This window comes from Lampetra planeri, chromosome 34 (assembly GCF_965212315.1).
Source record: "Lampetra planeri chromosome 34, kcLamPlan1.2.h2, whole genome shotgun sequence".
NCBI lineage: Eukaryota > Metazoa > Chordata > Hyperoartia > Petromyzontiformes > Petromyzontidae > Lampetra > Lampetra planeri.
In genome coordinates, this window is record NC_136140.1 from 6,635,286 (window position 1) to 6,656,308 (window position 21,023).

General features: G+C 43.4%; 1 protein-coding gene across 1 annotated transcript; it reads right to left on the minus strand.

Annotated features, from left to right (window-relative positions):
- Window positions 1–782: 782 nt before the first annotated feature.
- On the minus strand, window positions 783–20,056 carry LOC144730077 (adiponectin receptor protein 1-like). The gene is made up of 9 exons (XM_078610603.1): window positions 19,899–20,056; window positions 13,120–13,178; window positions 12,127–12,246; window positions 8,255–8,383; window positions 6,309–6,480; window positions 5,199–5,385; window positions 3,527–3,714; window positions 2,465–2,658; window positions 783–1,250 (listed from the first exon to the last, which is right to left on the minus strand). Exons 3-9 carry the CDS (start codon window positions 12,244–12,246, stop codon window positions 1,122–1,124), a joined length of 1,119 nt encoding a protein of 372 aa, XP_078466729.1. The 5' UTR covers window positions 13,120–13,178; window positions 19,899–20,056; the 3' UTR covers window positions 783–1,121.
- Window positions 20,057–21,023: the final 967 nt, after the last annotated feature.

The window sequence follows — 21,023 nt, forward strand, 5'->3', positions numbered from 1 at the left end:
ATACATCCCATTTCAAAAGAGAAATGCACTCTTCAATGCTTCTAAGCCGAAATTTTAACAGAAAAAACATCCATGACTAATGGTAAAAATTGTGTAAGTACTGTTATTGCTTGCTAATAAAATGTTGAACTGTAGATCTTACTTTTTTATCATTTCAGTTTTTGTTTAAAAAAAAGTTATCACGCTTACATAATTTGAGTTACTTCATAATGAAACATTTTTTGAACATTTAACTTTTATATATAAAATATTATTTTTGTATTTAGTCGATACACGATATCCCTGTTTTCGGATCGTATCACTGAATAGACCTTTAACATTTGGGTAAACGTGATTGCACATATTAACAGCAAATGGGTGCATAGGGGGACAGTAATAATTGACGATAAAACTCGACGCGAAGGCAAGTGGCTGGACGAGTATGTCAGCCCACAGCATGCTCAGCAGCTTTACCATAGAGCAAGTCTCCACTGAGGCGGCTCGACAAAAAGCCAGCATTACAAGGGTCAGATTTGCAAGCCAAATTGTATGCACACTAAATTCTAATATGTAAACTGGGTTATTGTTAACTGGAGTCTGGTGGAGATGGAGAGCAGGACTATGTCTGGGTGCCAGAGGCCTTCTGTGTAAACCTGTGCTCCCAAACAGTAGTAAGTGAACAGGGACTTTCCTGCAACATTGCCATCAACAAATAGAGGCAAGGTGTGTCAAAAGCTGGGCCCATCACTTGAAAAATAAACCTTAAAGCAAGCCCCCTCGCGAATGTAAAATAAACCAGGGGACACATTTGGGCATCATTTTATTTGTATTCATGTCTGCATACTCCCCATGTAACCTTATATAAAGTGACATTAAACATTTGTGCAGTTTTCATATCTTTTGTGTGGCTTTTGTCATCAAGTATTGCCAAAAATAACTTTCCGATCGAATACGATGCCCAAATATTCCCTGGATGCATTGCTTCAACGCTCGCCAATTGAGGTCCTAGCGGGAACAGGCAAACCCCTACAGCTCTGCTCAGAGTCATCACACAGAACGGAGCGCGCGTGTGCGCCAGCCGCTTGCCTCTCGCGGGGAATTTACACCGAGCTGGGTCGGAGTGGCACGCCTCCAGGCGTGACTCACAGGAGAGTGTCGGACGTGCAGCCTCCTCCCACACTGTAACGGAACTCCTGCAGCTTCGACACTCCGTGGAAGTGAACGCACGCCGCAGCCACCACCAGTACGTGGAAGATCTGGTGCGAGTGGAACTGCAGAGAGACGTGGGGTGAAGGGGGCTACATCAGGTGATGCCATGTAGAAGAATTCCCTTTTAAAATTCGCGAGAACAATCGTGCACATGCATGGATTATGTAACTGTGCAACGTGCATTTGTTCTCAAGAGGTTTTTCCTTGATAACAGCACTATCTTCTGAGCGGCATAACGAGACGATGTCACACAATGATGGCTAGGGCGCATACATGGTATGTAACATCATGATCTTGGCCAAAAAATATGTATGCATTTAGCACTCTTTTTTCCCACCAAGTTTTGGGCAACCATTTAATTAATTTGGCCGCTTTACATTATACTTTATATATATTGGATCATGTTCACTCGTTTTCTTGATCCTATGAATGAGCCATCTGCCAATAGGTGCATTCACAACTAATCAATTGCTCCATTTAACATGTTAGCCTGTTGGATAAGGTTTGCAATCCATAAGAGTTTTTTTGGGTTAAATTGCGTAAATAATATGTCCTTAAAACCCACCGCCACCACCAGAAACAGCCAACTAGTAAGGGTTGTCACATAAACAGAACATGCCATGTTTACGTTACAACCCTTATTAGTTGGTTGTGTTGGGTGGTGGCGGGTTTTAACGACACATTTATATTCTTACGCGATCCAACCCAAAAAACCTCTATTATGGATGATATTGGTCGCGAACGCCTACGTGTTAAAGGTTTGCAATGTCTCAATAAATACATTTTATTATAAAAGTTTTTTTGGCAAATTTGTTGTGTATTTCTCATCCTCCACTTTTAGTTCTTGAGTTATACACAGAATGAAAAGACTTTAAATAATGCAAGGTGAATTTGAACATTTCATTTATACCACACACAAACATTCCGTTGTGACCAACTGCATTGCGACCACTTAATCGCCGGTTGGATTGAGGCAACGGTCATACGAAAAAAAAACACACTGCGTAACACACGCGCAAGTGTGTATTAAACAGTTCAAAGCAACCCTATCAAAGCTACAACAAGTCAGGCTTTAAAGTGGGTCACAGAGCCACAATTATGTGCTTCAACACACAAAGTCTACAACGTCATTCAAGAGCTGCAGCAACAGCAGCTGCAGCACCAGCTGCAGCAGAACACGCCATCCACCGACCACATCACAAGCGGCTGAAAACCACACCTAGGCGGCAGGTGCGACTGCAACCTGTGGCTCATTTAGTGCGATTTGAATAATTACCCAGATGTCGCACATGCCCGGGAAGAACCTCTCGGGGATGCGTGCAGCATACAGCGCGGCGCCCATGCTGTACAGGAGCCCCATGAGGAAGAGCCAGCCTGTCTGCCCGGCCGTCGTCGCCCTCATGAAGCCCTCCACCACCATGAAGTGCACGGTTGGCACGATCCCACTGAAGCCCAAGCTCAGGAATACGGCTGCATGGAATACAAGCGGCGTGGAATACAAGCGGCGGGCAATGCACATTGATAGGGTGTAGTTGTTTTTGTTTCATCACGGTTGCCAAGCACAGACCCAAAGGCCCAAAATCCGAGCAGCCAGCAACCTACAGCACAATGTAATGTGTACTAGGAAAGAGTCAATACGTTTCTTGAATTGAGAGAGGTTGGAAAGAGCTTAGGGATAGAGACGTGGGAGGGAACTCCCAAGTCGAGCAGTATGAGGAAACAAGCAGAAAGAAAAGTGCTTTAGGCTGCAGTGTGGTGTTTGAAGAAAGCATGGATGAAACAAAACAATCAGGTTGGTAGGCCAAGGATGGTGTTTGCACCGCTGACAAGTTAGGGTTTTTTTTAATTTTATGTTTTCTTATTTCAATTGTACTTTTACTTAATTTGTTTTGCTTGTGTCAACTATGATTAATACGGATGCTTTGTGCACAATCTTGAAAATTATTTGAAGATGCTTGGTACATGTACAACCTCTGTCAATCCACTACTGTGTGACGGACTCCCTATGCGTTGAGTCATGGATGTGGGCTATTTGACCATGCTTCACTATACTCCCAAGTGTAGATTGAGTAAGGTAGACAACAGCACAGGACAATAATACCTCATCAAACGCAGGGGTTATGTTCCAGTATGTAGCGGTGTCTCACGGCAATCTTCCCTTCAATGTTGAAACTGGAATCTTAAAAAATTACGATTTTTCAAAAACTAGATGTACTTGCGATGCCAAAACTGGGGGTCACGAGCATCTGTTTGATATAAACCATATATTTTTAGGCAATGTGTGAAAGGAGGGGGATTGGGATCGAATAGCTAAGACACAATCCACAATTGCACATACCTGCACGGAGCACGCGATACTGCGGCGTAGAGAAGCGCTCCCACTGAGATACAACGATGGCCGCTATGCCGAGCACGCAGATGGTCACCAGGTAGATGAGTCGTGGCTGCGGGTTGCAGTAGAAGGAGTAGTAGAGCCATGGCACGAAGCTGCCCATTATGAGCAGAGCGATGCCCGAGTAGTCCAATCTGCAATAGCAATCAATCAACGTTTATTTGTTATGCAGAAAGTCACGTTTGGCCAGTTGCCCTGCCAGTTCGCAAAAGATACACTGTCATGCGTCAGCACAAATTAGGAACAACAATAATATCATCATCAAAGTGAGATCGTACAGCAAAGCAGGCAGCAATGGAACAGATTGCGTCAGAGGTGCAGGCAAAAATTGTGCTCAATGAACAAAGACGAACAATATGAACAAAATAAACTGGCATATTCTAAAATAAACTGCCATATTCTGGTTAAAGAGGTGAGCGCGAGGCAAAGCGAAATGGATTGAGCGAACAAAATAACCATCATGAGAAGGTGAAAAGTAACAGCAGATGAGCATTCCACTACCATTCCAGTAACATGGGGCAGCAGCAGCGTGGACAGAGATATTGCTAAATCTCGTTTAAATAGCTGGTATTTTTTACAACAGGGAGGCAACTTCTGAGGTTGCAGCTCCAAATTTGTGGAATTAGGAGGACCTTTAGATATATGGTGGATGTTTAAAATGATTTGTATGAAGAGAAAGCAGTGTAGGCAAAACACACAACACATGTCAGTAAATTAAAAAAATGCAACACATTCGTCAATAGCATCGGCTTAAAAAAACATATATGACGTTTTGGGGAATGGCCCTTAATCATAACACAGAAAGGCCCAAGGAATTAGAGTGGTAAATAAGGTACGCGATAATCCAGAACAATTTCCTGTGACTGGGACATTTTTAAAACAATTGTGTAGTGGCAAAAGGGAACCATGAGATGGCATTAGGCGCTGGATATTTTTAAACAGCAGCTTATCAAATATTGCCTATGACTCAATGAATGATATGAATCTCAGCTTTAACATACAATCATCTCCCTTTCATCACTGGATGCAAATCACTGCTGGATGAAGGCCTTCCCACGCATTTGAGTCATGGGAAACGTTTGAAGGCAAATCACCATGCCAGTTCGGTGAGGATGGTTGAAAGGTGGCAGCCAGGACCGGCTAAGAGATATCCCGTAACTAACGTCAGCTTGTGGCCCAACTCAGGTCACTGGATTTACTGCCCAGTGCACCAGCCACTATAACACTCTAAAAGCACGTTCTGTAAATCCAAATTGTAATATAAGAGTAGTTTTATCAATTTCGACACCATCGTTACTTATAGAGCATCTTTTGGGAGCAAGACTTTACCCAAGTGCTACTCGATGGGGATTGAAAAATAAAACAATTAAGTAATATCAGCTTAATACGATAGCTCACTGATTTCTAAACTTTAAAAAATTCCTGTTTGACCAATGCACATCCTGGAATATATGATCGTGTTGTAAACTTACTTTGTATGCAGTGTTGATATTGACACAGGAAATGAACAAGAAACATCCTGTGCCACCCAAGCCGACTGCGTGATTTCCAAAAGCAAACGACATAACTTAATGAACCCGACGGCGCCCTGCCGGTCGAGCGTGGCTCGTGAACTTACTTGGAGAAGGTGCGGGAGACCTTCTCGGAATGACAGTAGACGGTGTGGAAGAGCCAGGAGAAGCACAGGCAGAGGATAGCGCCCATGAAGAAAACGCCAAACACAACCTTTTCCTGCAGAGGAGCTACGAAGTTCATGTTTGGCCGGAACAGATATATGACGGCCAGGACGACAAATAGGAAAAAGCCTGTGCCACAAAAAAGCAGAAACGCAAGATAAAATTAGATGAGACATAAATGAATATGCTTTGTTTTTTAACCAGGTAATCGCCCATTGAGTCTAGAAGTATATTCCTCTTTAAATTAGTAAGGCAAAACAACATTTGGTCATATGTAAAGAACAAGGCAGAAAACACCATTTGAAAATAGGACGGTTATGAGTATCAAGTAATAGTTTCAAACAATTAAAAACATTTGCAATTGTAAAAATAGTGACGAACAGCAGAGCAAAACTGTAATTGAGGTTGAGTGAATGCTAGGTAGAATAAAAGTTGTTTCAAGGCTGCAGTGGAATGAATGCTCACTAATATTGCCTTAGATTGATTGAACTCTCAAATCTAAAAACAAAGCAATTCTATGCCAACCGTGATGTTTCATTACAGACACAATGTGAAACAATGCAATAAGGATCAATGTTATTTCACAAACTATGCACACAGGCTGCAGAAAACTAGCAAGAGTATATTCAAGTGCTTCAAGTTATTTTCATGGAAAACACTTTGCATATACACTTCACAAATAAAAACCACTACTGCTCCCAGAGTAGCGCAAGAAATATCTAGAGTTCAACGTGCATCCAATTGGGGGAAAGATAGTAAGACGTTGATAACAGTGTGAAAGTCAAAGGAGGACACGTGCCTGAGCGGATGTCCACCATGGCGATGGATCTATGAAATCTGTTCGCGTGCAGGCGCTAGACGGATTGTTACATTGCATGACCGTGAGAGATGGCCATGGCCTAGGGATGCCTGCATCGAGCAGGGGATAGATCATGGCCAATGGCACGGATGACGGATGCGTACCAAACGAACACCTGAACATAATTAGCTCTTCCGCAACTGTCATCACAAAACGGAAGGAACAGATTTAACAATGTGCAAACACGGCGAACCTATTAGATGCGTCCATATGTTGCCGGTCTCCGTGTGGAGACGAAAGATGCTGCGGAAGCAGGCGCGGAACGACGGCATGGGGGGACGGTGCCCCTGCAGCAGGAACTCATTGTCCTGCAGCCAGCTGGGCAGCACATCGTGCGGGATCACTCGCCAGCGGCCCTGCCACACCTGCGCGTGATAAAAACACCGGCGCGAGTTCACGCATCCGACTGCCACTGAACTTCCGTGCGCACGCCGATCGCAGGCAGCTGTGTTATTTCACATCACGCAACGAGCGCGCGAGGCAACAGAGCAGGTTTGGCGACCGAAATCAAGACACAAGAGGATTTCTGGCTAGCATGCACGCCTCAGGCTATTGGCACAGAATGTGTTTCTCACTTTGCGGTGGGTTCAGATACGTGGGTTCCCAGTAAAATTCTATGGCTTAACCGGGGCACTTATCTAACCCAGGCATGGATTTGCTTAGTTATATAAGCAAGTAATAACATAGTGTTGAACGGATTAGCAGTGGGGATTCATTAAACATTTAACAGAAGCAAAAAGTGTTACGCTCAACATACATGCTTCAAACTACGTGTGATATTTCTCATTCGTATCTGTTGGGAAACTTAATGCACAAGAGGACACTGCAGAAAAATACACTATTATTTTTCTATGCTTCACATCTGTGTTCCCCGCCTTGACCAACCCACATTGTTGAGTCTGAAGTAGGGTAAAAAAAAACTTACATAACACACACGGCAGCGTGAGTGCCATAATTTAGCAGTGGATTGTCAAAGAGCTGTACACATACACAAATTTATACCACTATAAATTATATATTTACCAAAAGGGAATAGATTCATGAACCGAAATGTGGCCCTGAAATTGTGAGAATTTTGTATAATTATGGATGGAACGCATCCTTACATTTGCAGTGAGCGTACAAGTATGAATCTTCCCAACAGTCAATAACACAGTCGACAAAAGCACCCTGTAAACACAGACCCACTAACTGTACGAGCAGCATTGTTATGTTGGACGATGCTGCGCAGACCGTGTGAGCTGAACTTGGGTGTCCCTTGACAGTCACAATTCACCGCCGCACACAGCCAACCAAGAATGTGACTGTGAACCCAGAACACTCTACAATGCAGCCTGGTCTGCCTGAGCCATAAACCTGATACCGGTATATTCTGTAAAACTGCACTTTTTTCCACGAGATTTGACATTTTATTCAAAACCAATCAGTTTTGAAAAAAAAGGGCAGCGGTTTAAATTTTTTAGGCGTACAGTTTTATGTTTGATGAACACGAAACTTAAAAGGAAATCAAATAATAACTATGTATGTGGTATTGATTTTTTCAATAAATATTATGACTGTGAACATAATATTAAGCATTACAAGCTCTGGAGCTATGAGGAATAACACTTGCATTAAATAAAAGATGAATGTGCAGCATGGTAAATTGACTGTTTCCAATGTAAAAAAACCCACTTTCTTACACCACAAATTTCAGACAGTACATTTTTGTTCAATTTGGTCATTTTGATTCCAGGTAATGCCCACTGAACTATGTAGCTCTTTTTCAGAAGCAACCTGGTACAAATTATAACTCAAAGAAGTGGCTTATCATGTGAAAATTTATAGCAGCCAAGTACTCGAAATGCATGTTTATAAATGTGGAGGGAAAAACCGGAGGACGCAGAGAATAATCCACGCGACCACGGGAAGAAAATGCTAATTCCAAACATACAGGCATCAGGGTCGGGATCGAATCAACGACCTCCTGTATACCAGGAAAGGCAGTTAACATCTCGCCACCGCGGCAACAGTCAACATTAAAACTGAGGTGCAAGCTCAAAGAAAACTTAGTCAGAAATGGCGAGACCTGTCCCTGGGCTACAGGGTCAGTAGGACGCCCTCGGGCGTGATGAATATGATGCGGCTACAATGGTCAACCTTGCAAACAAACTCCTCCATCTTCTCCATGGCGTGGTGGGCTTGAAGTGGCAGCGTAATGACCCTCAGGGGCTCAGGGCCATCCTCATCCCTCTCTCTGTCCGCATGGACCTGGTCCACTTCCCGCACCTGCACAGGACAGCACAACATATTGACGGTTAGGTAAAGTAAGAAGGCATCAGTAGGACACATCGCTAGCAAGGACGAAGGCTGATGGTTGAGACTAATGACGGTGTGGTGGCCAAGGTGGGGAACATGCCCAAGAGCATGTCCACCCGCAGGGTGCAAGATGGATTGTTGTGCTGAGGGACCACGGGGGATGGTGGCGGCCTTAGATGGCCTGAACCCAGCAGTGGATTGATCATGGCTGACGATGGGGTTGCTATTGCAATCCTCTAAGTTGGAAGCAAAGGCAATTTACAGCTGCCCAGGAACACAGCTTAAAACAGGCTCACTCCGGGTTGCACCAAACATCTAGAATAACCACATGAAGACTGACGACTGACGAAGAGACTGGAGAACCAGAGGCTCAGGTTCACTGTGCAGTACTGTAGAAGGCATGATGAAAAGTCATAAAATTTCTAATGTGGAGGCTGTCACGTGAAAAGAGAAACAGAGGGAAACTGGCACTAACCTACACAGATATGTGCTATGCTGGGACACGACACCCAGAAACTGTAGACAAATATCTTATCATCTACCCACAAGACAAATGACTGACATTCCACGTGTGCTGTTAGACGTTTCCATTGGAAGCTCAAAGCTATCAGTGCACTACCTTGTATCAGAAATTGGCCCTCATCCTACACTCGAGGTATGCTAGGGGTACACGTTTTATATGAAAGGAAGAGCATTTGTTGCATGTCAAATCAAAGCAATGTTTTTAATTCTGAGTGCTGGGATAAACCAAACTTGGATAAAACGAAGTTAAATACAGTAAAAACTCTTCATTCCCAGATTTTTCTTTTGCAAATGTGATTATTCGGCTTAACTTTTTGCACCTTTTTATTTGACTATTTGCAATTTGGCAACATTACATCATGGAAGAGGGGTACTTGTGCCGAACAGTAGTGAATTAGCGAATTCCACTTTCCCGCATATTTTCAAGAACAGATTCCACTTGTGAACCTTGTTTAATCATATTTGGTTGCACATATTCCCACCCAGAATCTCAGTGGAAGCGGTTCAGTGCTTTGATATGGTGGTATTGGCACGACGAGCTACCTGACGTGCAAAATATTTCTGGCTTGAATGATCAATTCCACCTGCTGTCAGTATATGATAAAGTGAACATGTTCAGACAAAGATTTCTCGATAATTAAGACAACACCACTAGTGGAGGGGATTAAATTGAATCTTTTGGCAATTGTTAACCAAATTCAGCACACTCAGCTGACACATTTAGAATTGGCTGTTTCACTGTATAGTGAATCAGAAGCCTCCAAGTTGGGGTCGAAGGCAGTAGGCAGCCTTACAGCAAATGGTCGTCCCTGATCATCCCTTTTACAAGGCAAAATGGTACAAGCTTTGCTCGGATGTGTATCACACTAAACTATTTGACAAATAATAAATGTTCACCGAACGATTTTCTAGGCATCTCAGCTTAACTTTGAGCAACAACACGGCTCATGTGAATCCGCAAGGACATTCGAAATTTACCATGACATACAAGTCGTCAAATCCTGGCACAACCATCAACATTATCAAGTTGGCTAGAAACCACGGTGGCTCCAGAAGAAAAGCCCTATGGCCGGCAGATTTTGGAAAAGACAAGTGATTTAATTTATTTAAGTTTATTATATTATTTCATACCTATGTGACTTTACCAAAATAAGCAATGAGTATGGATCCCTGCAGTCACGAAAACTTCAAATCTAGATTAAAGACAAGAATGTCCCTCATGTCCAGAATTGCATTAATTAGCTTATCCAACCTCTCGTATGGCCAAAAGTGCAGTCTAGGCAAAATTGTAGGTTTTTCAGCCAAATAGCTCCTTGTCTAAAACCAACTATAGATCAAGTAACTAAGGTGTAATTATGCACTGGTGGAAATAATTCTAACTCCAAGAGGTGAAATTGGGTTAATGGCTAGGTGATAACACAATGGCCACTTTAGTGCCAAGTCCTGAATTCAGGACCAGTGTTTACCGTAACCACCAGTCGATATGTGAATGTGCTCGAGAAAATGTTTTATTGTTAGCCACGGCCTGCCAGCAATTTTATCATAAATCACCATAAGACGTGTGCATAAATGCCGCCAATTCATGAGGTCATATTTACAGACCATGCAAGGAAATTAGGCTAAAAAGGCAATGCAATTTTAATGCTTGTGAAATATATAGTGACTGAAAAACCTTTGAAGGCTGTCAACAATTACATGATAAGGAAAATTAAAGATGCCAATTTTTAGACTTGCTCTGAACGTGCTGCGTTTGGACCAAATCCTTTTGGGGGTGCATTAACCTTAACATTTACAAAGCCCACTGGCATTATACTACAAAAAATCCTGACAGAAATTATTATTCCAAAAAACACACTACAATTGCATCCAACACTGCAGGGGCTTACATATACCAGAATATATTTTATTCACAGACATTTCAACCTCAACAGGGTCCCTGTCATCTTCAGTGTAATAGACAAGTACAAAAGTACTGTTATGTGTTGCAATATCACCGGTAAAGTGTGTGATGATGAATTGCAACAGCAACGGGGAACACCAACTTTTTAACAAAGTGTACGAAATCCAAACAGATGTAAACGAGCATGGGTCAGAAGCAGAATGGTGAACTGAGTTGGCAGCAGCGAAAAACGAACGGTAGCTATGACACAGACGAGTGCATAGCGAAGGCTTTTCAATTAACCTTTAACAGCAAACGTCATCATAACATCAATAATTATAAAGCCCTATATCGGCCGTCGGCAACCAGCGGCTCCGGAGCCGCATGCGGTTATTTACAGACTGCTTTGTGACAATGTCTGTATGTATTCACATCAATTGCTGATATTGAAATCTTTTTTTTACCGAATTCCCCAAAAAATGCTCTTGAGGATATCTCCCCAGATAAATCCAAGTGTCCATTTCTTAAGTACTATCACTGATGACCTTGCAACCCAAGCATACAACTGTTATTCCTATCAAAGTGTTAACTAGGTTCAAACCTGTCTGAAATTAACCCTTTTGCTAAACCCTTTCTAAACTTGAAAAAATATATACTCTTTGGGTCTTTCGGTAAAGTCACGTAGATAAAAAAAATATATAAAATCACGACGTTTCGATCGCAACACAACCAATCGTCCTCAGGTGAAAATACGATTGCTTGTGTTGTGATCGAAACGTCGTGATTTTTTATTATTTTTTATTTTATTTTTCTATCTCCGTGACTTTACCGAAAGACTCAAAGAGGATGAATTCCTGCAGTCACGAAAGCTTTAAGTCAAGATATTAAAAATGTTTATTATTAAAAGATCATGTACCGCTACAGCAGTAGTGGGGAGACTTTTCCTATCAGAAGTCAGTGCAGACCTTCCTAAATACCTTTGGTGGTCTAATATTAAGTGTTGCCAGATTTAAAAAAAAGTATCTTCTAGTACTCAATTAGTGCAGTCTATGTGCGACCAGTGATACATGAACAACGTTCGTGGCCAATTTTGAACTAGTAGGCTTGAAATTAAAGCCGCAGGCAAGTGTCATCACGAGGCGAAAACAACTGACAAAAGAAATAACAAGCTGTGGCACTGTTACGCAAGAGGTGCGGGGTTGCATGACGGCAGCCGACCTTGACCGGCGACAACCGCAAACGCACAAATAAACCTTGGAACCTGACCCCTCCAGCCACGCACGGCGTGAGCGATGGCACGCGCAAGACTCACAGAGCACGTGGCTTGACCTGTGGTCACCAGCAGCGGGCCCAGCTCCGCCAGGCCGACGTCGTCTGGCTTGTCCGTGCCCACATCGTGCCGTTTCGTGCACCCAGCGCGAGACGACGCCATCTGCCACGGACCAGCGGCGTGCCATGGACGGAAGGAGGGTGGGGGGGAGAGTTTTCAGCCTCGGGTAGGGTCGCACACGACATGCAGGTGGAGATATTGTTGATAACACTGAGTTGAGGTCACGGCTCAAAGTAGATTCTGCCATGACACATTTACAAGAGCAATGTACTCATTCCCTTCCCCCAGCAGGTATCTGGTAACATTTGCTTCAATTTGGGAGGGTGGGGAGGGAGTCACGTTTCGTTGATTTTTCATTTTAAAAATCTTGTTAATTGTTTTTGTTGTGTTTTTTTCTCGTTTGTTGAGTTTTGTAACTTGAACATGCAATTTGCATATAAATGGCATCATTATCAAATGATACACGTAGAAATTGTGTATCATGAACATGAAAATATATTTTAATCACTGAATCAATGCACTGTTACATACCTAACTTCAATATAGGCAAACTTATTAAATATATTTTTCATTCATTAACTTATACGAATGTAAAATTACAGGGTGTATTAAAGTCACGTTGAGATTTTAATAACTCAACTGGTGCCAACTGTAATAATCATGTAATGATTACATAAATAAATCAGACGTAAAAAAAGGTCCTGTGGTATTTCTAAATAGTTACTATCATTTGATAAGGATGATGAATGAGTAAATCTTTACAAAATACTTAAGTATCGTTATAATTGTATGAAGAACAAGTAATGATTGTTATCAATAAGAATTGGAAAGTGTATAACCATTTTAGTTTTTTTTAATATCTCCTATATGGAGACAATTCAAGTTTCATGTCTGCTATCTTGACATACAATCAAAACAATATTGAGATATGACCAAAACACAAATGCTTTGATTTGAATATGCAACCATATGTACCGTGAGGGTATCTGCTCTCCCTCCCAACTCGTGGTTTCCTTCTTCTCTTCAGGATGTCACTGAAGAGAAAGAACCAAAAGAAAAGGCATGGTTAATGTGGTAAAAAATATATAGTACCGTAAAAAAAATTCCCACAAAGGCGAGCAGAGCATTACCACGTACTTACCTTCACTTCCGGTTTCAGCCACACAAAGGGACTTGGAGGCTAGGCAGATTGTGGGAACCAACAGTCTGCACACAGAACACAACCACTGTGTTTCTCAGGCCTTCAGCGCTTAAAGAAGGCTTCTGTCACATGGACGGATTTAATATTAAACCCTAAACTTTAGCCAACACGATGCCAAAGGTTGAAAGGTGGCATACCAATGGGGGTGTGTGAATCGGGCGCGATTTAGCTGATGGGCTGCACTTACAGTAGCCCCCATTTTAAACTAAGCTTTGAACCTAAACTGCAAACTTTGCATACCTGCATTAATGTAAATGTTCTCATAGCGTATGATTTCATTATCTAGAACTGCCTTCTTTGTTTATATACCAAGGTGCTCTTGCAGTTTAACCTCAAGCAGAAAGTAAAACTGAGATAAAATTATATTAAAATGTTATTAAAGTGTAAACATACCAGGCGGCTAAAGGGTCGGCACTGATCCAGCACCCGAGATCCTGAGCGAGAACCTAGTTTTCGTTTGCCCGTAATTAAAAAATAAACACTGGGTTGTCAGCGTAGTCAATCGATGGTTTCAGCCTGATCACCAATGATTGCGCCAAAAAGATAGCATGAATTGATTTTTCAATACATTCGGCTGCAATTGCAGCTGTGATTATTTAAAATTTCAGCGTGAATGCCATGCGATGAATATTTCTTCGCAGCAGGGGGGGGGGGCATGGGAAAGTGTACCCACTAGTGTGGATGAGGTCCCTTAAAAGGATCTTTGAAGGAGTTCTATTTGATCGCTTCCTGAAAACATTCAATTCGAAGACCTCATGATATAACACTGACAGCACATAGTAAAATACAGCAAAAAAACCAAGCCGTAAACCACTCCTGGACCAAGAAGGTGTATATATTTAGCTGTCAATGCTGAATTTATGATTGTGTCGGTCTGTGAAATAGAGCTTCACAGCTTATCCGCTTCAAAGGCAAATGTAAGATAATTACAAATGTAGGCAAAGTGAATGTTGAAGTGCATGGGCTAGCATGCAAGGACTTGAATATTAATGGTCCTGCCAGGCTTTGACCCTTGCCGAATATTTCTTTAGGGTGTTTTACCTTGCATGACATTGCACAAATGTGAAAAAACGGCACATACTGTATCGCATGGACAGTTGCTGAGTGATGTTTTCCTCTGGGTGTGTAAAATGAGCATGTATAAGGTACTGTACAATTACATGCAAGTTCTAGGGACAAACATTTTTACCAAGGAAAACGATAGAAAACTCGTTTTCAAATATATATTTCTTAGAATGAAGTACAATATCAATGGTTCGGTCATTTTATCTCACTTCTAGACAGAAAGTCTCCGCTTAAAGTGAAAATGTCCAGGCTGTGTTATTCATGTAAGGCGCATAAACTGCACTATTGCAGTATTTTCTTGTTTTTCTTAATCACATCCAGTATGCACAAGGAAAGCTATTCAAGGAATAAGTCGGCAGCATGTCAGTATGTAAATTAAGGACTCCCCACTGACAGCATACGAAAAGGAACAAAACGCTGATCATGTTGAACACTGGCAGTCGCTGAAACAACAGGAAAACAATGCACTGCCATACTCTTGAAGTGCAGCCCTCAGATGATGTGCAGATGGAAAAAGGTGACCCTGCTGGCTTGTAAAAGTGACATGCACTGCCGGGTGATGGGGATATCTTACAGTGAACAATTGTTAGACGAGTTTTGACGTTTCCAGAAACAGGGTTTCATGAGCAGGCACCTCTCCTTCAACTGTTTGCAATGTTGCAATGTGTCTGCACAAAATTGGCAAGTATAGGTCAAATTTCGATTTAAAGCTTTCGTGACTGCAGGGATTCATCTTCTTGGTTCTTTTGGTAAAGTCACGTAGAAGGGAAGTAATAAAATAATAAAAATAAAACATAATAAAACAATTCTCACGACGTTTCGGCCACAACGCTGCTTGCGTTGTGGCCGAAACGTCGTGAGAATTGTTTTATTATGTTTTATTTTTATTATTTTATTACTTCCCTTCTACGTGACTTTATAGGTCAAATATCATATTTGCTGATACATTACCCTTTCAGGCAAAGCTAATTCCAATGGCTTTGTTTATTTTGGGTGTCAGCTTTTATGAAATGTTGGGGGGGGGGGGAATATTTGGAAATTGTGTATGAAACAGGAGGGCACAAGCAATAAGGCATTGGTCATTACGTAAGCAAACAAGACTATCAGAACACCGGCCCTGATTAATTAATTGCTTGTTGTCCAAGCCACTGGCTATCCTCATGCATTTTTACTTTCAAAGGCGCATCCTGTGACTTGTTTTTTACGAATCAGGGTAATTCCTGTAGTAGCGTTTAATCCCTAACTATAGCCACTTATTGTACATTGTGGAGAATTGTTGTTTGTCGGCGAGTTACTTGCACGCTAGAAAGGACATGTGATGAGGGTTATTTTCTGCATTTTAAATGCTGACACGCATTGAACGTTTCGCTCTAACCTTAAGTGCATAGCGAAACAACTAGTTGTATTTAATTAACTTTAATTCGTGTGCTAAGTGGCTAAAAGTAGTACGCGTTATTTTACATTAGTATATTACGCGAATAACAAATTCTGCACGTAAATATGTACGTGCGTATGCAGTGCAGCAACTAATATGAGCGAGTGAAATAATCACACAATGCACAAGTCGTATAATTCAAGAGGCAATTTTATACAGTATTTGAAAATTGGTCCTGGCAGGGGGCACAGGCAGGTTTGTGAGCTGTGTACACAAGGGAGCGAGATTTTCCAGTGTAATCATCCCTTTTGGCCGCGGGACCATACTGTGCTCTGGATTAGCATGCACGTGTGGATACATTTACACACCTGGCGACTCAAAACAACGTAATGAGGAAAAAGTGCACGCAGAAAATTTCCGCTCTCTCTCTGGTGAACGTTCTTTGGCACTGCTACTGCCAACTGCAGAGCCAGTGGGAGACTATTGTTAGCCATGGTCATGAAATCGTGGCGTGCTCAAAAATAGCACTGCAGAACTCAACATTTTACGTGCTCTCCCCTATTAACTGTCAATCCAGCTAATGCCCATGGAAGAAACAAAGATCAGCCATTTCGCTGGGTTAATGGACAGCCCAATACAGGTGGGCTGGATTTTCCGTAATGACAGAAAGAAAAATATCAGAGCTTCTCAACCGAGGAGTTTAACACGTAGGCTTTCGCGACCAATATCATCCATAATAGAGGTGTTTGGGTTAGATTGCGTAAATATATATCGTTAAAACCCGCCACCACCCGACACAGCCAACTAATAAGGGTTGTCACGTAAACAGAACGTGCCCATTCGTCACTACGAAACAGGGGGCATTGAGAATCATCCCAGGAAGGCCATGTTGGTAAACCATAATTAAGTAGGAAGATACTAATCACCTGTGATTACTGTACAGCTGCCCTAATAATGCACGTATCCCTTTATGTCCCCAGTACACGTCGCTGTGCACACCAATGTGTCCTTATTACAAAGTAATACTTCGCGACAGTTTGGCCAAAAGCGGTGAGCCCGCTCAGCACAAGTGGCAATTTGGCTTGGGTAAGCATTTTTAAGCAATGTGGATTGATTATACAGATTTGTGGACACACCCAGCCATTTCATTAAACTATTTCGGATTCGTGAAGCTATTTTGTTTGCCTGGAAGGTGATAATTAAATACATAAATATGTACCTATACTATACATCCCTTTGTAAACGCACTGCTTGATAAGGATTTCCCGACATCATGCGGGTCATGAGGATTAGTTGATAATGTGGGTTGGTGGAAGTTGATAGCATGGACGCAAAAAATGAACAATACTGCTCTAGGCTCATTACAAAGTAGCCCCATAGCCTATCATGCTTGTTATGCATTACCAGTTGCCCATCAAAGCACTATCCAGCATCAACACTGCCAAATTTGAAAATATTATGAGATGTAGTGCACTCTGGGTGACCTGGTAATAGGCAAATAAAACGAGTCTACATAAATATAAAATACCTGTTTTTTATTGCTTGATCATTTGTGTTTACTGAAGACACAACGTAACTGTGGCTTTTTTTTAGGCCGAATATTTTTTATAACATCGACTACCGTAATTATTTGTCAATTTCCAAAGCACATCTACAATGCAGTGGCTGTCAAGGACCCAAGTACATCAAGATGAAGAAGAGGACATTGCGTGACTGTGTTATTGCAAAACTATCAAAACATAAAGAACAAGTGGGGTCATGAACGCATCTGTGTGGACCTTTGAGTGTTATCCCTTTATGTGTTGGTTTTCGCCTGGTAATCTAAATTTACCGTCACCTGCAAAACACTACTTTATATGAATAGGCCAAACATATGAAAGCAAGATGCCTCTCTTGAATGGTCTTGAAGACTCAAGTAAGACTTTCAATATTGGATTTTAAAAACGTACAGCCTTTTGTTGATCCATTTCTAGAAGAAAGCTTCTCTACAGCATCAGTCATGATCACTGCTTGACCATATTTCACTCCGCTGGTTCGTGCAGGTTGGTGAAGGGGCTCCTCAGGATTGGTTCAGTTATCACTCGCCCCTGTTAGTCATGGCTGGCAATAGAACCCAAGTCATCAGGTTTAATAATGCCATGTGCTCACCACTGCTCCACCCTTCAAGTAAAGGACATTGTTGGCAAATGCCAAAACCACCTGCAATGCCTGATTTCAACAAACCTGAGAAGCTAAGCAGAATTCAACCTTGATAATGCTTGGATTGTTGACAGGTGTAGGCTCCTGCGGAGGTTATGTTGTCAGCAGAGTAAATTGCAGCAGAATGCTTTGCTCTACTGTACAGTATTATGCTGCAATATCTATGCTCCCACCTTTACCAATCGGCATTGACCAGCGTCAAGTATCATCAAATAATCCCCAACGACCCTCAGTCAAATAACAAAATGGAGCATATGAACATACAATATTTTTTAAAAAATGCAGAAACTCTACACAGTTATAAAGTCCTCGTAGATGACTCTATAAGGTAACAATAACAAGGGTTACAAACCAGAGGGGGCAATTGGGTCCATCCAACTCGTTTGGTTGTGAGCAGCACATTTTATTCTAGAATCTCATCAAAGCCTTTCCACAACCCAAAAAAAACCCAAATCGCGCGGAGCAAGTTGCTTCAAACAGATGATTTTGACACAGCCCTCTAACAACAATGACTTTGATCGCCTTGTGTACATGTTACGGCCATTCGTCAATCCGCTCCTGGCTGGATACGGGCAAGCCAACGCCGTGCGGGTCATATAGTTTTTATTTCACCATACAGGTCAGTATGGGTTGGTGCAAGTGGGCAGAATACAAGTGGCCACGTAGTACCGTATACAGTATTAATATATATTTTTTATTACACTGCCCTCTGCTGCTCACGACTGAGCGTGGCAGCAACCTATAACGCCTGTTTCATGCATGGTGACCGCCCATCCTAGACACTGTTATTATCCAATCTCATCCCCGATTAGCTTCTGAGATTTGATCAGATCAACCGGGAATTACCTTACGCGAACGTTTTGAAAAGGCGGATACAGAGATAGCTTGAAAATGTCAAAGGTTGCGACGTGTGTGTCCCATTCGGATCGTGTATACGGCAACATCTCACATTCAACAAAACAGCTCCAACATTGTGAAGTATGGTCAAATGACCTACACGACACGCACACGGCAATTGATTTGACACCAACTTGCTGTTATGGCCATTGAGTGTCACAAGAGGTACAAGATAATGGCCGTGCAATTGGCGATTGAAACACGAACCCAGTGTGTTGCGGTGTACAACAATGATACGAGAGGGGGGCAATTAGATCCATCCAACTCATTTGGTTGTGATCAGCACATTTTATTCTAGAATCTCATCAAAGCCTTTCCACAACCCAAAAAAAACCCAAATCCGACGGAGCAAGTGGCTTCAAACAGATGATTTTGACACAGCCCTGTAACAACAATGACTTTGATCGCCTTGTGTACATGTTACGGTGTACAACAACATCGCCCGGCGTGGTGAAGTATGGTCAAACGACAGAGGCAGTGGATTAACACAGGGGGGCTGATTGCTGCCCCGTCTAACACCTTCAACGTTGGGGCAATGGTGGCGCAGTTGTTCGCCTCGGCATGAGTTCGATTCCCGGCCAAGGGGCTTTAGCGGCAGTGGTGAGGTGATATCTGAACCGGTCCGAGCGCCTTTGTCTCCCTTCACCAATCCGAACTGAACACTACTGACTGGCGTGGTGAAGTATGGACACAACTAACACGACGCTGAGGATGTGGTGGTGGTGGTCAGGGGAGGCCTTCCACCCAAGCACCACATTAACGGGGCCGTACAATTAAAAGAGACGAGCTTGCGTCGAATTGCTAGCTGGGAGACGCAGTAGCGCTTCAACATAAAAGCCGGGTTCGATTCCCCGACCACGGTTAGTAGAAGAAGAAGCAGCAACAACAACAACAGCAGCGACATCTTCGCTGTCGAAGGGGCCCTCAAAAACTCGGCCCCTCCGAACCCGCTAACACCACCGTTCTTTTCCCTCTCTTCTCTCCGCGCGGCGGGTGTGTCCGAGCTCGCAAGCCTACCTCGCAGGCGAGACATCGCTTCCCCCCGCGGGGGTGGCGTTTTTTTGTTTTTGTTGCCCGAAGATTTCGAGGAGATCTTATGGAGGAGGGCAGCGTCACCTCGGCGAGACGAAACGACCGACGGGAGCCGCCATCGGCGCGAGCGCGGCGGGGAGGGGGTGGGGGGGAGTTGGTGGGGGGTGTGGGGAATGGGGGCGGGGTCTGGGGGGTAGGGGGCGGGGTGTGGGGGGGTAGGGGGCGGGGTGTGGGGGATGGGGGCGGGGTGTGGGGGGTGGGGGCGGGGTGGTTTCTTCGCCCCCCCCCCTCACGCATAAACGACGCTCGGCCTCGACAAGGGCGAGCGGGCGAAGGGACGCAGTGACGTCATTACGCCCCCCCCCCCCACCATCGTGCTCGGTGACGTCACCACGCACCTCCCACCCCCACCGTGCGCGGTGACGTCAATACGCCCCCCCATCCCACCTTCGTGCTCGTTGACGTCAACACGCACCCCCACCCCCCACCGTGCGCGGTGACGTCAACACGCCCCCCCCACCATCGTGCTCGGTGACGTCACCACGCACCCCCCACCCCCACCGTGCGCGGTGACGTCAATCGCGCGTTGGCTGACAGGCGTTCGAAGCCGTTGCCGCGGTGACGTCAGCCGAGCCGGTGTTTGACGTGCGTGGTGACGTCACCTCCGCCGGCTGGGACGCCTGTGACGTAGGCGGGGGGGGGGCTACGTAATGGCCACGTGGAGGTTTCTTGCGGTTCACCCCCCCCCCACCTCTTGTACTGTACTACTGCATTTGTACTGTACTACAATAATTGCTTTAAGCTTCTAAACATGTCTTTAACGCAAGTTAGCCCCGATCGCTCACGTTTGTATAAGGCTATTTTTGTATTGTAAGGTAAACGAATATAGGTTGTGGTAACTCAAGTTACTCATAGGTGTCAACCCATACGGTTTACCCCGTATTCTTTGGGTTTTTTCGGTAAAGTCACGTAGGTAAAACAATAAAATAAATGAAAACAAATAAATTAAATCACGACGTTTCGGGCGCACCTGAAGAAGGACGCTTGTGTTGCGCCCGAAACGTCGTGATTAAATTTAGTTATTATTTATTTTTTTCCCTACGTGACTTT

Excerpts from the sequence above, each read along its gene's own strand:
- LOC144730077 (XM_078610603.1), bottom strand. The coding sequence starts at position 12,246 with ATGGCGTCGTCTCGCGCTGGGTGCACGAAACGGCACGATGTGGGCACG. Across the intron at positions 8,384-12,126 it reads CAGGTCAAGCCACGTGCTCT|GTGCGGGAAGTGGACCAGGT; the intron begins GTGAGTCTTGCG and ends TGTCCTGTGCAG. Across the intron at positions 6,481-8,254 it reads TGGAGGAGTTTGTTTGCAAG|GTGTGGCAGGGCCGCTGGCG; the intron begins GTTGACCATTGT and ends TATCACGCGCAG.